The sequence below is a fragment of the Athalia rosae genome, chromosome 2, assembly GCF_917208135.1.
Source record: "Athalia rosae chromosome 2, iyAthRosa1.1, whole genome shotgun sequence".
Lineage (NCBI taxonomy): Eukaryota > Metazoa > Arthropoda > Insecta > Hymenoptera > Athaliidae > Athalia > Athalia rosae.
In genome coordinates, this window is record NC_064027.1 from 26,287,649 (window position 1) to 26,309,044 (window position 21,396).

At 43.9% G+C, this 21,396-nt stretch overlaps 1 protein-coding gene across 3 annotated transcripts in view; it reads left to right on the forward strand.

The window, feature by feature from the left end:
- The window catches only part of LOC105687818, a 234,995-nt gene that overhangs the window by 139,546 nt on the left and 74,053 nt on the right, over positions 1 to 21,396 (forward strand). For all 3 annotated transcript variants that reach the window (XM_012403717.3, XM_048651488.1, XM_048651487.1), the window contains one exon: positions 6,132 to 6,307. In XM_012403717.3, coding sequence (XP_012259140.1) covers positions 6,132 to 6,307 — 176 coding nt within the window. The remainder of the gene's footprint in view (positions 1 to 6,131; positions 6,308 to 21,396) is intronic.

Genomic DNA, 21,396 nt, shown 5'->3' on the forward strand with positions numbered 1-21,396 from the left:
AATCTCTTGGAAAACGTAAAAAATCGTGTAGAGGATCTTTCGAGATTTTACTAGCTTTCGCTAGCCGCTCCCTTACTTGTTCTACTAATTTTTTGTATCGAAAAAAAACTCGGCATTCCCTGCGATTTACTGACGGCTCCAAACTTTTCATACAATCTATTAGCGTTTCACGCTTTCCGACAAACGATCGATGGGGTTCCAACTGTACAGTCCGGAAAATAACGGCTCTGAAAAAACGCAGAATGTTGAAAACTGCTTTGGAAATATTTCCTGCGAAATTACCTCGTGTATAGGTGAAAATTACAACGATAATGATAATTGAGAAGCTTCTCCGTCGTTCCGCGCGAACGTTCGCGGGGAATGCGAAAAGAGTTTTTTTGTTCCGCGGCGTTTTCATTCACATTATACATTTTTATTTATTTATTTATTTTTTCTTATTTTGGTTTCCATTTAGTTTTTTCGCGGAAAAAAAATTTCCCTCGGCGCTAATTGCGAGTTGAAGATAACAGAGATATTTCGTGACGTCGGTATTGAGTCGCTCGCCCCCGCGTTAACCCCCGCGCATATACGTACATACGTACGTATACAAGCGCGTAAGGTTGCCCAACGCTCCGCTAGCGTATATGTTTTCAGAATTGCCAAAACAAAGCTCCTGCTTTTACGGGCTCATTAGCCTAATGACAGTTTAACTTTGAGCCTCCGTATTAGTCGCAATTCTTATGCAAAGGGGCAGACGCTCTACGGACGCTGACTACGCTGACAACAACGACGCGACGCATCCTCTCCGGTTCGCGTTTTACCCTTCCAAAGGCCACTCGCGCTTCCGCCTACCCTCCGCGCAACGCCTGCCTGGGCAAAGCTTACGGAACTCTGCGGTACGTCGGAGAGAGCTTTGGATATGGGAAGTTCAAGGTCGGGGATAGAGATTTTTTTTTTTCTCATTTTATCCAAAGTTACCTATATACGTTGAATCGCAAAACAATAGCGAAGCGGTTAAAAGCCATGCAGGAAGTGAGAATGAAAACGTTGAAACGAAAATGAAAACTGAAACTAGAACGAAACTGAAAGCTCGGAAGTTGAAGCGGAAGCGAAAGAGATGCGGTGGCTGCAGCTGGCGCGGAAACGTAGGGACGTTCGAGCGGAAAAAGTTTCAGTCTAAATTCCGTTCGGGACGGATGCCACGAAATTTCGAAAGGCGCCGAGGTGGACGAAAGTTTTCCCGAACATTGCGATGGTAACGAGAAGTCTCGGGTTCTAATCCTCCGAAGTAAACGGAACTAATCAGTCGACCGCCGATATTCGTACGAAACGGATGCGCGCGTTCGATGATCCGACTCGTTTCGAAAGCATTTAACGCCACCAAGAAGAGTGAGGAAAATTCAGTTTTCCGCGGCGTTAGAAAATCGATACAATCTTCGGCTCTGTTTGCTTTTATTATTTACCGTCTCTATCGGTGTATAGATTTTTATATTTTTTTTTTTCTTCTCTCTTTCTCGGGTCAGCCCAGCGGCGAGGCGTGTCCCGTTCTCAATGTGTTTGCGGTTGATAGATGTTGGGAGATACGGAAGTGGAAGTGGAAGTGGAAGTGGAAGTGAAAATTAATCCGATTGGTTTTCGGGGGGGATCAATTCTCTAATAAATCTCAACAAAGGATGAGTTATAGAGTTCCTGCCGCCCGCTACATCGGATTTCCTTGTTTTTCGCGTTACAATCATGCACCGGGGAGGGTTTCCCAGGCGTTGTTGCAGCTCGCGCCATGGTATATCACGCCACGCCGCCGTGCCATGAATTCACCCCTCCTCGTGCTCCACGTAAGTCTATACGATGATATATGATACCCTGGTCAGCTTACCGGTTACGTATATTCTCGAGGTAAAAGCCACCCGACGACGTTCTATGCCCGTACCGAAGGGGCGAGCAAACCACCCGTATCATAAAGGTGACGTTTTTCGTTTCGTTTCGTTTCGTTTCGTACATTCAGGGCGTTGATATCGAAGACTATAAAACGCGGGATGGTATGTGTGGATACCATTGTGCACTACACTCCGTTACAGTTATACGAAATCGAATATCTCTCCACGCGTTTTTTTATACCAACGTACACGCACTTCTGAAACGCCCTGAAGTTCCTGTCAAGGTGCTTCGCGTCGTAGTCGATCTCGTAAAAGCTTTTTAGAATTCTAGAATTGCACCACTTTTTTTTATTACGAGGGTTTCCCAGTGATAATTCGTCGCGGGATTAGATAGTTTTCCATCGGTCAGGATTCGATGAGCTTTCCTTCCCTCGAACATATCTAAAAATTCATCGAATTCGTCGATGACTTTGATGATTAAAAAATTATTGCTCCGTTTGTTTGTCGCTACGTATACGAAGACCAACGAATAATGTTGGAAGCGATTCTTGGAATGATAATTTTGTAAGAATACATGTGTACACGTGTCGTGTTGTGAAATTCTTGCATATTTCTGAATGCAGCGCCAAACGTCGAGGCCGCAACGTCTTCAACGTCAAGACTCGAGGCGAATATAGTATACGTAAGACCACGGCAGAAGCTCTTTCGCTCGAATGACCCGGCGTGGCTAGTTTTACATACGTCCTACAAGATTTACCCAACGTTCCGCTCTCTCCATCGTTCGCTCCGTCGTTCTCGACGTTTAAGCAAAAGTTCGAAAATTTGAATTTTAAAACAGGGGTAGCTGTTCCCCCCCCCCCCCCCCCCCCCGCCCCTCTCATCTCCTCATCCTCTTTACTCTTCTTCTCGAGCCGCGCCTCGTGCAGTAGATTGAAAGATAACTCTCTCTTCTATACGTATATTTTATGAACACCCCTGGGTCGCCGCGTGTCGTCCTTCGTACAGAGAGGGCTTAAATCGCGAAATTTGTTGGACGAAAATTTCATCTGTTTTCGGACATTTTTAATCAGAGAAATTTATTTATGAGACAGAAAATATTCAGAGATCGCTCGTCGATCGGGTCCGCGCAAACAATTTTCTTCCTAAATCCGATTCACGAGATTTATAGCTCGATAAAAAAATGAAAAAGAAAATAAAGAAATTTGAAAACGCTGACCTTGGCGAACAATTTTTATGCACGAATATCTTTTCCAGTATTCCCGGCAAGTTTGTTGGAAAAATCAAAATTAAAACCAATTCCAAAACCACGGAAATTGCAATAATCACAAAAGTAACACGATGGAATAATAGCAATTTGTTGAATACGCCGGTTGAATATATGAATAAAAACAATAACGCGATTATGATTGATCTCGCGATTATCGCTCTCGTCTCTCGGCGAATTGTGTTCCGGACATTTTTGAACACATGCTTATAAATAACGCGTTGATGAAAAACCCTGTTCAAAATTTTTTTACCGTCGAACCTTTCACCGCGCGTACGGTGTATATACGCGTAATTGGATATCGGTCACCGAGCAATAAGTGATTGTTGATCGAACTGGACTTACACGGTGTGATTGAATGGCAGGTGATGGAAGAACGGAGCCGGGGCGGGGGGGAGGGAAAGAGGGCCGGTATTATTCCGCGCCAGGGAAACTGGGTTGACCAGGGTCAATTGCAATGCGGGGCACGGGAGTGCAACACACGCACCGTAATTCGCTCGTCAGTTGTCCCTATCTGCGAAAACCAAATTTACCCGCGTTAACAGATAAACCGATTATCGCCCCGAAATATCGATCACCGATCGCGTGCAGTCGTTTCATTTGCCATCGATACCCGGCTGTATTAAAAAAAACCCGTACGGTACGTACGTACGTGTGTATCCGACGCGCCGATTATGTTATACCGTTCGTACGAACCGAATGTTCAGCGAGCGCATTAATTTTTCACCGATTCATTTCAATCGATCAACGTTGTTTCGGATCACCCGGTACTCGAAGAATTAGCGAAAACCCATTATTATTCATCGACCTTCCGTTCGATTTGGTTATTCATTTATTTTTTTTTTTTTCAAACGTCGAAGCTGTCAATCGGAGTTCACTGCTTACGATTCCGCGGTACGTACAGTCTTGTTGGCAGGATTTGATGCTTTGTTTTACTTAAAATCGACGCCTACGCTACGCGACCCGAGTGGGTATTGAAGTTATTCCCGAGCGTAGTGTTTAAAAACGTGACTTCCTTCCGACTGAACGGATTTCAAAAGTTGATTCCTCGTAAATTAGCGGAGCGGGAGTGGGCAGGAAGCGCCGAACTGAATCTCGGTGAATTTCCGAAGACGCGACGTGTTCTTCTCACTTTTATTTATTTACCAACGACGAGGGTGAAGCAATTGATAATTACAAAAAAACCGTCTCCCACTCGCGAGGATATTGAAACCGTAGCGTAATATCGAATGTTTCGCACCTGAAGAAACATTCGCGATTTTCCCCAATCAACTCCGTTGCAACCGTAAATAACGTCGCTCACCGCAGACTGCGAGAAAACAAAATGTCCATCGTTTTGAGAAAGAAATTATTTACAAGTTCAGAGTTCTTCAGACTGCGATCGAAAAACCTCCAAAAAGTCCGAGCGAATCGTTCGAAATATTGCGTTTGAATTACCGCCGGCAAAAAAAAGAAGCGGGAAAACCACCGGCGCAGCGTTTCCGCCTTCGCAAGATCCAGCCAATTCCCAATTCTCAATGGCTACTACTGAAAACTACTGGGGGATTTTACGGATCCTAAGATATCCCGGCTACGAGATCTCCTTATACACACTACCGCGGAAATCCCGAAGCTCCTCGCGCCGCGTTATCGGAGCTTGCGGCGAGCAAGCTTTCCGACCGCAATAACCGGTGTGAGAGAGCTTTACGTCTGTTGGCACGGGCTACAAATAAGCACGCATCAGATATACTCGAACAGGGGTAGCGCGGAGGAGGGCGAAGGATATACGTAAAGGCGAGGGGGTGAAGGCCAAAAGCTGGAAACTCGTGGAACGCCTATTGCGGAGCCGGCGGAGGGAGGCCTTCCGCTGCGAAGCGAGTTGCCGATACGGTTGAAAGTTTCGGTACGTAGGGAAGAAGATCGCGATAGATAACGTTCACGGACCGCCGCCAAACTGCACCTTAAATTATTACGTTTTGTGCTTTATGTATGAGTTCGACGGAGGATTCAGACTTACCACCCTAAGAAGGCCCCTAATTCCCGTGACGCAACAAGTTGAGCCAAGTTGTTGTATCCTAACGTAGCCGGGGTGTACGATTGCGTGTATCGCTTTATGCTCCCGCCTTATGTCCGGAAGGATGACTCCGAGGAGCTTCGAGTCGCGAAATCCCGGCGAACGGACCCTGCGAGCTTCCGATCTGCTTATCAATTCCATTTTACGTGTGATTTGCATCTTCGGGTGTTCGACCTATCCGATACTCCGGAGTTCGAACTGTGCCTCGATTTCTGCCGTGTTGTTGAAAAATAGAAGTATCGACATTTTTATTCAGATCCAAATTCGCAAAGAAATATACAAGATCCAGGAATATTGGGAAGTCGTCTGCTCTTACTTCATACGAATTCTGTGAAATTGGTAAATTCCGTCAAGCCCCCGTGAAATATTGTTGAAAATTTTTTGATTTCGAATCGAATCCGCACAACCCTGCGAATGACGTCTATACATGTTTTGAAAACCTTCAATTTGCGCCGTTCGAATCGATCAGATCCGAAAGTGTAGTTTGAATTAATTTTCGACTATTCGACTATCCGTTTCATCTGGTTCGTAATTAGCGCATCGTTGCATATTGAGAAATTTATTACCATATACAGAGAGAGAGAGATCGATTCGAACGAAACGTAAAGCCAAACGTTGCGGGATATCGAACAAGTACTGCAGCATAAGCTTCGATCGGTGGTGTTGTACATGTTTTACAATTCACACTCTATGTACGTACACTGTCTCTGCGTACATATTCATGTTTCGAACGTACGTACATTAACATTCGCCCACGTCTCTATATTGGCGCATTCCCTCGTTCGTCAACGTCAGTTTTAATTTCAAGCGTATCCTAGAAACGAAATGAAAATATAAAGCTGCGCGATGTGAACAGGGCGAAATCGCTATTTCGATTCCGGTTCAACATCTTATCCAAATTTTTTTTCTTTTCTTTCACTCCAAATCACTAATTCTTATTTCTCGATTTCTTTCACGACAGCTTTCGGGGCCCACGGAAGTAGCGGGAAGATTTCCGATGGTTCGCAAAACGCCTTGGACAACGGTGCCGGGCGTCTCGGTCCTTACTTCGACAAAGCAGCCTCCAAAAATGTCACAGCTCTATTGGGGAAGACCGCATATCTCAACTGCCGCGTCAAGAACTTGGGCAACAAAACGGTGAGTGGAAACGTCTACTTTGATTCGATCGTTTCACCAAAGAGTCGGGATAGGCTTCGAAAAATTCGACGGAAAAAAGAAAAGCAAATTTGTCAAGACAACACGAGGAGTCGTGTACTTCTTGATGCCGAAAGCTCGGAATATCGGAGTATGGAAGCTCGCGCACGATCGAAATTTTCGTGGTAGGTCGGTATCGCAGCGGTCCACGCTATTAGGGCGTGTGAATCCCACGTGAAATAGAAAGGAAGATGAATCGGTTTTATACGTCCTCGAAAAAAAGCTTATCGATAGAAGATGTGCACCCAAAAATGCATCAACGGCTCAAAGCTGTGGGAGCGAACGATGAACGGTAAGTACCGAAAATGAGAGAAGAAGTACAATGGTAATGGAGTAAAAAAAGTCGACAAATGACATATAAAAACAGGCAAAAATTTCACGACCCGAAGCAGGTAATCTTGTAAATTAGATGGAAAAAAAAATCGTGGATACGAAGGGAGAAGGAGAAAGGAGAAAAAAATATTTACCCCATAGTTCGCGTCGGTGTTGCAACGGGGGTATATAGTATAGAGATGGGGATTGAAAACCTCAGGGCTGCAGATTACGGATTCCTCGACATCTGCTGCTGCCAGAAGTAAGTATTATCTGTCTGCGCTGTATGTACGGATATATAAAAATATATATATATATATAATATATATAGGTACATACACGTATGTTCCTCGGGGGTAGACACAACTTTTGAATAAATCCAACGAAACATCTGGTGAATTGGTTGCCGAGCGCGGGCCCGTCGGTGATAGTAGCGGCTAGATTGGCGTACGTATAATATATACAAACACACATTTACCTGCTGCTTGTGAAGCTCAACGACGTATGGTACAAATAAATATGTATTCGAAATACCGGCGTAACAAGCTGCCGACATGTTTAATTCAAAAAGCTCGCTGAATTCTACTTTTGATGGTCGAAAATTGGAAAGAGTGATGATACGCCTGTATTGTATTCACACCGTGCAAGCTTTTCCTATCTATATAAGCTCGTCAAAAGTTGATCATCGATTTTACTATTACCTAATTATTGAAATTCCCTCTCGCCTCCCGCACCTTAATTTCCAATGTACGAGGATTCGTTAAACTTGCAAAAAAGCTAAAACAAAAAAATTCACATAAATAACATAGGGATGGCTGGAGGGAAGCTCTCTTTCATTCGTCGTCGAACGATATTCTGAGACTCGAAATAACGAACGATTCAAATCCGGAAGATTCGGAAAAGTTTCAGTAAACATAAAATAGAATCAATCCCTGAATATTACCTGCTTTGTCGCGCAATCCTGATTTTCCGCACCAATCGCACCGACGCGGACGGCATGGGAAAAGTCGGCGTGGAAAAAAACCTGGTAAATCGCAATCGGATAAAAATCTAAAAATTTGAGCTTGCAGCAGCAAATTCGGAGAACCAATAAATTGCTTCTGCACCGATCGCGACTAATCGTGGGAATGACTCGTACGCGCGAAATGATTCAGCGAAGTAGTGAATGATGGAAACAGAAATAAGCTGAGCTTGCGGTGGCCATCTCGGATTATTCCCGCTCGTTTCATCCCCGCGTAACAACGCTACGCTACTGCAACGCCAGGGAAATATCGAGTGTCAATATTTTACGAAGACAATGCGGTCACCACCTGTCTCGAGCAGGCGAAAGACGCTCTTGGGAACTGCAAAGGGTGGACTTGGAGTGCTGCACCGTAGCTGTTTCCGCCGTTTTCCGCACCGCACCGTTTCCGTATACACGTCCGTACGTTTGCCGTTTCGTCGGAAACTCCAACGAATGACTCTCGATCGGTATAAAATAACATCGGCAAAAGCTCGCGATGGTTCCTTCGCACCGCCTACGTGTTTCGGAGGCTTGAAACAGCTGCGACAAAAATATTTTCATACGTTCACGCACGAGGGAAAATAAAAGCTCGTTTCACAAGAAACGGAAAAATTGGCGATCGCGAAAAGCTCAACAGCTCGATAGGAACCACGAAGTCATTGGATTCGCGATTTGGTTCGTCTAGTTCGCCACCTGAGTCGTTTCTGCACCCTTCGGGTTACGCTCGCGATACCGTAATTCCAGAGATTATTAGCTCCGAGATTGTTTCGCGTGATTAATGCCCCCTAAAACGGTACAATTGCCAATTATTAGATCCGCGAGAGCTTAACGACTGGCTCTCCATATTATTACACGGGTGTTTGATCAGCGGTTATCCCGCGGAAAATCAATCGCTACGATTCACTTTTTGACCGTCTAGGATAATTAATTTCGTTGGTCAGCTTCGGCGCCGCTCGGACGATCTAATGAATTTCACAATAGAAAAGGGTAGCTCGTATCAAAGATTAACGCTAATAAAGTTTCAACAGGTTAACTGCAAGCACCGGGTAGATAGTCGATTCCGCTAATTGCTCGTTCTGCAGATATTCCCCTTTCCCCGTTATACGGGCCTGCAGCTCATTCACCTGGTTCGTAAAGCTGTACAGAGAGAGAGAGAGAGAGTGAGAGAGAGTAAGTGAGCGAGGGGCTGGCATTCCGTGGTATAATTCAGCTTGCGTTAATGGAATCTCGTTTTGCCCCTCAAACTCAGCCTTCGAAGTGTATTTAGGCCGCCTAATCGTAAGTCTTGCGGTTTAAATTGACTGAAATTTTCGTTAAAAGCTCGTCGGAAGTAGCGGAACCACCGGCTTCGCGGTTAAGAGCGTTTCTATAAGAGGTGGCTTAGGCCTCCTTCACTACCGATGCAGGGTCTTAGGTCGCGTCGATCGTTCCGCAAGCTCGCGGCCCGATGCTAATTTACATCGAGTGGATGAAATTACGCGTCTCTCTGCAACAGACGCGGAAGAAGAAGTGCGGGAATTTTCTACCTCCGGCGCGGGAACGGCGCGGCTAAGCCTTCGAGGAAAAACCGGAGGAGGGAAAACCGGGGAAACCGGGGAAACCGGGGACGGACGAATTATCTGCGCCGGAAAAGAGGAACGAGAAGTGAAGCGTGGTAAATCTGAACCAACCGAAGCATGCCGACCTCTTATTTGAGGAAAGCGAATACGGAGGCGGGAGGAACTCGCAGAGTGAGATAAGGTGGAGGGGGGGGCCGGAAAAGCGCCCGACAAAAATAAAGGAAAGCATAAATAAGACGAGACTTTAGCTTCGGTAATAGGCAACGAAGAGAGAGAGAGAGAGAGTAGCGCTCTCGATATACGAAATTACGATGAAAGTGAAAAGAATTCTCGATACTTTTTTTTTCCCAAATCTAGTTTCGCGTAACGATGACCTTCGTATTCACTGGCCTCCTCAACATCTTTTTGGACTTTCGGTCAGTCAAATCGCACTTTTATTCGCATATCCGCGACGGTATGAAATTATGTCGACCGCGTACGGAATAAGCAACGAAATCAATCACCCTATGAGAACTACTTTGTAGATGAACGCCCGCGATTTGTGGAGGTAAAAGTATGTCGGGATATAATTCCGATTCTGAGGGTTGCGGTTGGTTGGTGAAAAGAGAGAGAGAAAAATTAAAGGGAGGAAGAAAGAGAGAGAGAGAGAGAGAGAGAGGCAACGTTTCGAAGTACGAGCGTCGGTTTCGCCCGAGAAGCAACGGGCGCTCTATGCTCGAGTGGTTACGGCATAAATAACCCAGCCAATGAAGTTAATTTATTAATGCAGTCTCGACGAACGACGAATGATGTCAATGATGCTTGACGTCAAAAGCACAGAAAATTATTTAGAACCCTCTGCTTTTCTCTTATACCCTCTCCTCCTCTCCCTTCCCCCGATATCGCCCGAGCTTTCGGTTCTGTACTTACCGACGATTTTGCGCCCCTCCCACTTGTCGTACCCGCGCACGCTTACGGTCGACAAAATTGACAGCGGACTAAAAAACAGTGAATCGACGATTGATTCGGCTCGAGTAAAAACCACATGGAATTACCAAGACTGCAAAAGCAAAATGAAGTTTTATAAAAAAGAAGAAGACAAAAATGCGGACGGAAGTTTATTCCGATACTTGATCGTGTTTCTGACTTTGGAAATTTGACGAGTCAATTATCTCCCGTGAACCTTCGAATCGAATCGTGAAAAATATACTTCATCGTTTTTTTTTTTTTTTTTTTTTTGTTTTTGACACGACGTCAATTACCTATATTGCAGCGTAAATGAGTGCACAGCTAGGGTGATGATAAAATGTTCGAGTGAAGTGACAGCTGTCGGTCCGTCTGGTACACATAAAACAAACGTTTGCTAAATAAAAAAAAAAAATGAAAAATATAGAAAAGACGAGGGAGAACACAACGCCAATGAAAACGTGATTTCCATCTAATTTTGGCTTGTTCCGTTCACGATAAATGTAATTCATCACTTTTTCCCTTCGTAAAGAACGAATGTAAGTGCGTGCTTCGTCCACTTTGCGTGTTTTCTTCCTCCCGTTCGTGATGGGGTTTCGACTTCGGCTTCGGCTTCAGCTTTTTATATTTCCCGAATAGACGAGCGCTTGAATTTTGGGAAAAATTCTCATTCGTTCGATCGTTCGCGAGCGCTAAATAACGTCGAAATCCGAGTAGAGGATGTTCATCCCGAAAAATCTTCTAAATTTCGACATATCTCTATCTTTTTCGAGGAGTGAAAATTCATCCATTATCCGAACCATCGCCGTACCATGATCGTTCCGCAGTTACCATTATACACACATAGCGTATTTTACGAGAGGTATAATAAAGTTATACTTATAATATAAAACTCGTTTGTTACACCTTCGGTAAGCTTTCAGACTGTCGGTGGAAATGATCGACCTCCTTCCACGGAGTTTAGGGCCTCGCAGGTACGTAGGTGTATATGTATATATATATATACATCGAAGGACGTGCTCTTAAGTGGCACCTTTCACGATGGTCCATCAAGTCTAACCGCCCAGAGGGTTACTCCGTCGAAATATATGTACACAGCTCATTTATGGAGCGACTCACGCCACCCCCAGCGTTGTTAGTATTTGCAAATTTGCAATCGCTCCGAAAACCACATTGAACAAGGTCGGAGATAATGCAAGAACAATAACGAAATGAAAATAGAAAAGGGTACAAAAGTGCGCCGCAAAGAATAATCAAAGGGAAGCGGGGGGAGGGGGGGGGATGAAAAAAAAACAGGCAATACGTGCTAAGGCATAAGTGAAATCGGTAATTTTTCGACTTCACGTTTTATCTTATACGGTTCGGTGGATCCCCCGTCGAGTGTTATTTGTTCATGCCCTTGAATTTGAGAGAAAGTTTTGCCCGCGGAGAATTTCAAGAGGGTGGCGTTCGTCGGGGATGAGTTGGTTCGGAGAGCAAAAGTGGGGTTGCCCCGGGGTGAAGAGGAAGTCCGATTCGATATATTTATTTCCTTCGGAGTCACCCCCGCAGCCTTCTACTTTTGTGTAATACATATGTATACATTTGTGTATATTTATTTTTCAATCCTATCCCCCGTCCCCGGGATATTTCTTCTTGTTTTTCTGTTTTATTCAACATAATAACAGAAGCCAGGTCAGCACGCTTGAATTGAGGAGACCATTATCGATAAATCTCAATATATATATTTATATATATATATATATATATATATATATATATATATCTCGTGTATAAACAAAAAAGAAAGGAGAAAACACGTCATACCGAGGAAAAAATTGGATAGAGCAAAAAAGGATCCGACCGGGGGGGAAACGCGTCCTCGAGGACGTTTAAGCTTTGACTTTCATCTTCCGCTTGTCAAGCAAAAAACGCTGTCATGAGGAAATTGAATCGAGTTCACTCGGGGGCAGGCCGGGAGGGAGGCGGTTGAAGGTGGAGTGTAAGAAAAATGGTAGATATGCACCTTTTACGGATTCTAACTCCTTTCTAATTAGCACCTATCTATTCATTTGATCACGGTTTTGGAATTTTTCAATCACCTAATTGCCAAATGTTCACCTGACTTCGAAACAAAGAGACTCACGCAGAATTTCAAATGACAAACCTGAAGCGCTGTAAGGGTGTGAAATTTTTTTTAAATAGAAAGAAAATAAATTGGAAAAATTCCAGAGTCGCGAGATTGTTTTTGTTTCATAATCAAAGAAAAACGTCATGTATTTTTTTTCTCCGTCTTCTGTTCAATTAGCGGAGTATGTAATTATCTTTTCACTAATTATGATCGTTGAATAATCATTGCAACTATCAAGGGACCATCTAGATTGCCTCGGCGTGCTCGAACGATTCGCGTTAAAAGCCCATCGAAGCATAAGGAGACGTAAATTTCTCTTTGATATGTCCGCAGGTATGTATGTAACTTACGGTACGTACATACATGCGGACGTACAGGAGAGGACGACTACTGCTCCCGTTGCAGGGTTTTGATTAATTGGCAATTTATTAGTATCCGATTTAGGTCTACGCCGGTACGGCGACGAGCGAACTGCATTATTAATAGCCTGCAAAGCACGAACTGCTCATTTATTTTGACTAATTACTTACATACCTGAAATTGCAAGGTTCGCGAAAATGAAGGATCTCAATGCGATATCCAATTCGAATATCGATCGTTCGATTTTTCGTTGGACCTTGAGACTTTGGAGTTTTATCAGAGAATCAATCTCCTCTTCAAGTAGCCTGTGATGCAGTTGAAAGAGTTGATAAACCGGCGAAAAAGAGAGACCCTCGGTGTATCGGGATACTTGTTCGAATTTTCCAAAGATTTTCCATAAAATCGTAAAATCGTCGGAGTGCTCGGGAATTCCGAACGGAATTATTCTTCGATTTTATGGAGCCATTCGAACTTTAAAATCGAATGATCGGCTTGATTTTTACAGCGCAAAAATTCATTTACGGGCCCGTCTCTCGACTCTCGATGTACATCACGGTCGGACGCAAGGACTCTTTTATCAAATTTTCTCAGCTATATCTTCCGGCAATTACAACGAATGAATCCGTGGTTTCCGGAGTTTAATCTTCGTAAGATCGTAACGAGTAACATATTTTCGCGGAGGTCACAGTGGCACATGTGCGGAAATAACAAGAAATTGTGCGGGACTTACGGTTGGTTTATTTATTTATTTATTTTTTTTTCTTTCTCTTTTCCTCCTCCGTCTCTCGCTCTCCCCTCCGCTCTTACTTACGTCTTGGGTCTTTTCTCAACGACCTCGAGGCAGTAAAATCCATCCCTCAACCCTCCAGCCTCTGCAGGGGAACCGCCTTTTCTTCCTTCTCTTGTTGTTTTATTTTACCGTTTTTTTTTGTTGTTTTTTTTTTCTTTTCTCCTCCTTTACCATCCAACTCGTGTTTCTCTACTCTTCTTTCTCTCCTTCATCCCTTATGCCCGCTACTCGTCGCCGCAAGCGTTGCCTCGCGATAATACAAGCTTACCAAGCGACAAGTTACTGCCTAAAGGCTAAAGGCGAGTCTACGCGAGACGGACGAGGAGGGTGGTGGTAACATCGGGAAAACTTTTCCTTTCCACGTATCCTCCACGTTCCATACCGCAAAGTCCCTACAATAATTATCTTCATTTTTATCGTCAGAACTGTCGCCCGGGCCTCTGCATTACTCCGAAGTGTCGCGAGGTTAGCCTCAAATTTTGGGATACCGCGTTGTAACGTTTCATCAGTACAGTCGTCACCTCCGCGGTGCGATGTTACCTCACGGCCATTTCTTTGCTTCCGTTGCCCCTTTTTTGGCCCGTCCGTTTGCCTCATTTTTTTCTTTTTTTGTTTTGTTTTTTTTTGTCGTTTCCCTTTATCCAACTTTTTCTCCGTTCTCACGCGCAGACACATAATCAGGTTTACTTCTGGCGGCTTGCTCGTTTTTTCCGCGTACCAGAGCGCAGCGGTGGAATTGCGAAAGTTTTTTTTTCTTATTTCACCCCTTTTTTGCAACCCCTGAAAAGCGGAATCTCGAATTACCGATTTCCGAACGGTTTGCCGGAACTTTTTTTTTTGTTTCATGGCGTTTCGTTTCTTTTTTGGTCTATTTGCGCCGTTTTGAATTATCGGGGGAGCTTCCGAGTCGCATTAAATCCGATAAGACGTATAGCGGCGACGACGACCGCGCTGGCCGATATAATTTATCGATCGTCGATATATCCAGAGATAAGACTATAAACAAATAAACGTGGAAAATTACGTGACTCGATCGCATATTCATAAGCCATTAATTACTCATGAGCAGAGGGCTTTTGCTCCTTCTTCCGGCCGCACCAGAACTATATCCTTCCTTCCTTATTATATCTTGAACATCCTTCGTACCCTGCGTGACTTTTTATTCCTACTTTTCCACGTACACCCTTTATTTCTATTTCTTTTTCGTTACTTTTTCTTCGTTGAAGTTTGCTCGGGGGATTTGGAATCGCTTTGCTTGGGCCGATTCCCTATCATCGGAGACATGGATTCTTCAGGATTTCATAGAGTAGATGGTACGATAAAGATGATACGATCTGCGTAAATATGGGCTGTGAAGTCTAACAACCTTGCCGAACCTTAGATCCTAAACGTCTAATGGTGCTCGTGTTCTAAGAAAAGGTGCTTTATATATACACATATATATACGCAGCTGGCGGGTCTTCGGTTCGGTTTTAAATATAATCTTAGCCAAGTCGTAAATCAACCCCTTTCCATACAAATGGGCAGCATGAAATTTATAGCGACTAGGCGTTCTCCCCCTAACTTAGAAGCTCCCTCCCTACCTCCTCCCCCCTCATTTCCCCCGCCCATTCGCGTTTTTCGAACGTATACTTTTACCACGAAAGTTGTTACATCGTGAAATAGAGGGGGAGGATGGAAAGCGGCGGGAATGGAAAAAGGAGAAGGAAAGTAAGGAGGGCACAGAGGTCACGGATGAAGTAATGCGGGCATCTGTCTTACCGGCACCCCCGAACGGTGATCTCAAATCCTGTTACCCGGTGCCCCTACCTTCGACCCTCGCGCGAGGCTACGCTACTAGGCCCTTAAATCCTACAGGACAACTCTGCAAGCTCGTATTTCGACGGTGTGTTTGCTCCTGAATGATTATGTCAGGTATACCTCTCGCGTGCGTATACCTCGTCCCAAAAACGTATCAATTCCATTCAACCCGAGGGAGGGATTGAAACCCCGGTTCGGATTAATCTTTGAATCTCTTCTTTGAAAAGTAACATTTTTAAAGCCGTTGCTCCCTTGCTTTTTCGAGGGTTCTCGTTCTCGATGTTCCGTTTTCCGTTTTCTTCCTTTGTTTTTCGATTGCGTCGTTTCGATTTTTTGTGCACGACGATATAAAATGTGGACTCGAACATTTTTCTCTCTAAAGAAGTTGACACGGTGCAAAAAGCTGACGAGTAAATGTAATTACCGTTGGATGTAATTACGGCCGACGTACCACACCGTCCAATAATGATCGACGATGAAGGGAAAGTACGGTACAAACGAGCGAAGGCTGGAGTTCGTTAATTCTGACAGTTTATCTTTTATTTTACTGAATAAGCTTTGATTTCATCGTAAAACGAGCTGCCCCGCACAATAGAAGGGGATCCAAAGAGTCGACGACAAGGATAGAAAAAAAAAGAAAAAGAAAAGAAAAAAAAAAAAAAACACCATCGCCGAGGGAAGAAAGGGAGGAAATAAAAGGAGTAAAAATGAGGAGTCGAAAGAGAATCGGAGTGAGTCGGAAATAAGAGCCGCGTGTTTCTCGCGTAATATCGGATTACCTATCTTTGTAACGTTCGCGTTCACCTCTTGACAGCCGTTTGTTCCGTTAAAGGTCAACTTGCCGAGGGTGGGTCAGAGATTACGGGAACGAACAACCGGGATAACGACCGTAGAGAAAGAGGAGGACGATTCAGTTCAAGGATCAAACCATTCGACACCAAGTTACGCTGGGTATACCTATTCTTGCTCTTTTCCAAACCTTGATCTTAAGTAATTGTACCAGCGGTCAGTTACATCGAATTTTATTTCGCTCGTCCGCTCATCTTAATCCTATGCTCGTTCTCAGCAGTCGACGTACGGTGCTGAAAATTCGGGTTAGCCAACCTATTTTTGCTCTCTCTTCAGTTTTAGCGACGGGCAATTTCGAAGCGAAGATTTCGTCGCCGCTCTTCTTTAGCCCGAAAAAAATCGCACATTTATAATTGCAAAGGCGATGGGTAGGTATGTAACCACACGCGTGTCTGGGCATACCTATACATTTATTCGAACGCCTAGCGAAACAGCCACCGCTCAACGTCCTCATTTTTATTTACCCTCGAGTTTCTTTGCTCAAGAAACTACCGAAACGTGAGCAGAAAGAATATCCGCACCGTAACAACGCTGCGTCTTCAAGCTTGAAACTTTAACTCACGCTGTATGGGTATATTTAACCCAGTCTCACAAATATACACTTACTTAGCAACGAACTACATCTAGTTGTATTCTAAACAAAGCGGGTCACTCAACTGTATTTCAATCTACGACATGTCTCGTTTAATTTATCCTCGAGGTGAACAAAAAAAAAAAAAAATTTCAAAGTATTTCTCAGTTCACCTCCCCGCTTCCAATTTTTTGAATCAGAATCTGAGCGGGACGACCTATCTGTGGGGATCGGTGAACCTGTAAACGACTACACATCGGAATAAAACCTTCATCTCAATCGAAGTCACGGTTCATTTGAGACCTAGATTCGGCATGGCACCTTTTACACTCCTATTCGGATCCATCCCGATATCTTTCGGTTTACCGAATCTAGATTGAAAGAAAAACTGCAATTGATTCCGAGGGTAAAACTAGAATGCACTCCGCCGAGACTCGGCGCTAACAACTGGAATCCCGAGAGTGTTTCTTTAAAAATCTGAGAAAATGCGAGTTGTCGGAGTGAAATTGACCAAAAAATGTCAGAGTTAAAAATACAGAGAGCTTTTGTACATACCCTAAGAATCGTCGTCATGTTTTTGAATAAAAGAAAAAAAAAAAAACAAGGTTTTCAATAATAAAAATGGTCCGAGCCCCTAAAATTTTTGTGGAACCAGAAAATGTAAGTTACCGCCGTATCAATTCATTTGAAGAAAAGTAGTCGTGTTTATGTACCGCAGTAAAGAACCTGAATTTTTACTGCAAAATGTTCCTCCCCCCCACAGTCGCGGTTTTCGCTTCAGCATTCCCATGTTCATGAATAAACAACTAACTATCCATATTATATGCTCGTGTTTTATGGAGACGGAATCCGCGGGATCTCGTATAACTGTATATATATATTTATACGTCGACCCGCAGAAGTGAGGTGCCATTGATTTTTCATTATCGTTTTGGCAACCGACCTTACCGCAACCATCCGGAATGGATACAAACTGCATAGTTCCGTTGAAAAATATCGCGAAATCCGTTTTTACATTTTCCAATGACCGTCGAAACCGAAAAGCTGGAATTTCGGGATTGAATTCAGCCCCCCAAATATTCCCAGCTTTGAGGACTTGCGATCCGACGTTGAAGCTTGTCGATTAGAAAAGCAAATGACTTCGTCCGTTCTTACGATTCCAAGTAATTTCCTTTAATCTTATCCGTTATTTGTTTAGCCATGATTATTAATTAGTTTGAACAACTTCGTCCGCGTAGCGTCGCATCGGTTCAAAGTACTTACACCGCTGCCGTTCGGTTTGCTCTCGTGTCCGACCGACGTAGTGAGTGAGGAAAGCGAAAGCTCCGGAAAGCTCGCGGAGCGCCCGATGACGCGATGCGCGAGCGTCACGCCGACGCCAGTTTACCGAGTTTCTGCACCCGAGAAAGTAACTTGCTCAACTAATAAATCAGCAAGTAAAATATGGTTTAATTGAGTCCAATAAACGCGAGGGGATGGGAATTTCTCGAGGACCCTGAGCCCGCGCGGGATTGAAGTTTTCGCAACAATTTCACAACCGAACGAACGAGAATTAACTCCCGAGGAAAACAAATTCGTAAATCATGGAGGCCGAAGAATGGGAATCGAGAAAACCGCGCACCCGCAAATCGCTCTTCCTTCAAATCCCCACATATTCTTGCGAATCGCGAGGAATCGCGAATATACTGAAATCCTGATGAAACGTGGCGAACTTCGCGGTATTGATCAAATTTCATTCAACGCAGGACAAAGTTCTTTGACGTGTTTTAAAACAGAAAAATTATTTTTTCGTCATTTCCGCATTCATGATTTCTTCAAAGTTTGGCACAGACCCGACAAAATTCTATGATCTTTCAAGTTATCGACCTGCTTCCATTTTCTGCAGATCTCTTCGATACCGGAAGTATAATGCAATTGCGTGAGTTCCCGGTGAAACTTTATTCCGAAACCAAGAATTGAACTATTTCCAAAATCACGTAACTATACTCCCGATCTGATAAAGGAGGATGTCTAGAAACGTCCCGCAATTTCGCATCCTACGTTGCTCTGTTATTACCCGAAAGGAGGAAATAAAATAAAAATAAAAAACCTTCAATTCCGCACGAGCTGGCTTTAAAATATACCGGCTCCACACAACGCGTTATCCCCGCGCGTGTACGTGCAGCGGCATCAAAATGATTAGATTTCGCGAAATCCCGAATAAACGTCAGTCGGCGGCATTATAATATACATCGGTTGAAGTGGGTAGGTACCCCGTTGAATCTCTTGAATTTGCAGGAATCGTTAAACGAGGGGTAGAATTAGGAGGGACGCTCCGGTCGGCCACCCTTGCATTACGAGGGTGAAGGGCGGTAATGCGTCACGCGGGGCCGTCTAGTCTAGACGGTAATTAAATCAATTTACGAGTGAGTCAAATCGCTCTAAACTTCGCTCGAAGCAAAGCGAGCGTTAATCTACGGAAGACACGCAATTTCCCGGTAGCACTGTTGGCCGTTAGTCGTTGGTCCTTCGCTACCGCGCCGCATGCGAACTACAACCTTTCCGCAGTCATTTTACGTCCGCCCTGCGAAAGAAAAATAATTTGAAAATTCCTCCGTTCGGAGACGTCGCAACTTCGCACACGATCGAAAGAACGGCGAACTGTGACTTCGAGCGCGTATCAAAAAATGACTCGTCATTTTCATTCGAAGAACCGAGCTCTTGATTAAGTTCGAAGCGACGATTGCGTTTAATTAACGACGCGACTATCGCGAGACCCGAGATTGTGGTTAAACGTGACGAATTTACGAAATGAAGATTTTCATAAAACTGTATTTCACACCTAGCGTTTCAGGTTTCAATTGAATGTAGATACAATCCCATAGACAATTAACTTCCCGGGTACTGCGCTGTACTTGATTCAATTAGTTTTAACGAACTTGAACTTTTTTTTTTATTCCATTTTGTTTTTCCATTTTTTTTCTTGGTCGCCCCGTTTAATTTCGTCGCAATTAATCCTATTCAAAATTTCATAGTTCGGCGCACACAGGATGTAATGCAATGGGTGTGATATTTTTCACCACCACGTGTAAGCGTGAGAATAATTTTTAAATTAGATTTATCTTCGCGAAGTTTGTCGGCATTATTATAATCAAACCTTAAAAGCGCCGTCGAGTATTTCAAGTTCTCGAAAACTTTTGTGCAACGAAATCGAACGGCGCGTATCTTACCGAAAGTAAAAACAACGGTGTTCTCCATAAAATTGAATAATTCATCCGGCTGAAAGGATCAAAGAAAAGAGTCGAGTCGAACGGTCGGACTCCTGAGCTAGATAATTTGTCACGACATACTCTTTATATACAGATATTGTGTATACATACATATACACAAGGTATATCGCGTTGCGCGCGGTCAGCTTTTCGCCGGGCTGGTTTCCGGTGGCATATTGTGGGAAGCATTTTGACCGGGATCACCGGGATCCCAGGGGCCAACGGGATACCCTGGATTATGATCGGGTCTTTGACGAGATATTTCATGCCCAACAAACACCTTTGACTGTTACGCTTATAGCTATACCAGCTGGCCAACGGCAAAGCCCAATGGCAAGGTTGCGGTCAACCGGAGATACAACCCGGTACAATTCTGCTGGGAAAAGTTGTTACAGAAACCAAGTGTCGCTCAAGTTGATAATCATCGTTGTACGAATTTCCTCCTACATACATCATCCGCAGACTTCCGATCGGGAGAAAGTAATTGATTAACAATAAAGTCTTTCGATGAGAAAATGTATTTTCAGTTCATCTCTCGTTCCTGAGAAAATTCACGTAATTTTTCTGATCACGCGATTTTCGATATCTGAAAAATATAAGGTGACGCGTACGTTTCGGTTTCTAATACAGCCGAAATCTGTAAGAAAGAAGTAGAGTTTAGAAAAAAAAAACAAAGAAGAAAGAGAAAAAGGGAAAACTAGAGAGGATGGAAGCGAAAAGGGATGAAGATGTGCCGGGCTTTTGGCGGATGGCGCGCGTACCGAAAAGTAAGAGGATACGGCAGGCGTTTAATAAGATAATAAAATGGACGGACGTGGATCGAGTGAAGTTGCGAAGTAGATTGACGAAGGGAGGAGAATCGTAAGGAAGAAGAAGCGTAGAACATTGCGTAGATGAAGAATGCCAACGGGCTTTCTCCGAAGTATTATAACCAAGTTTGGCAACGCCAAGGATCTCCGATCGCTCCTTGTTACCCGACACTTTCATTCTAATCCGTATAAAATCCCCGGCGTAAGCTCGCCAAATAGATCACAGAGATGTCAGGTGAAAAACCTAATTTGCAAATTTGCAATTACAGTCAAAAGTGTGCGACGAAATCGATAATGAAAAAGACGGAATGTAGGTATTCTGAATAGCGAATGTTCAGATTTTTAGTGTTCTCGAATAATTCCAGTCGCACGAAGTATCGCGCTAATCGAACCTACCCCTAATCTCTGTTAGGACGCGACGCCACGCTTTTTCAATTACGAGTTTATCGACGCGACGCGACAGTCTGTTTGCTATCGGGACGTTACAATCGAGCTCTGGAAAATATCTGACAAACGGAATTCCGTTCAGACTGTGTCGGTTTCCACATGCGCGATCATCTTCGACAACCGTTAAAAGACATGAAAGAATCAAATGGGGCCAAGCGGTCTGGCAAAAAGCTAAAGCTTTGCGCTTTTGTACGAAGAACAAAGGTATCGCGCGGTCATTTCAAACTGG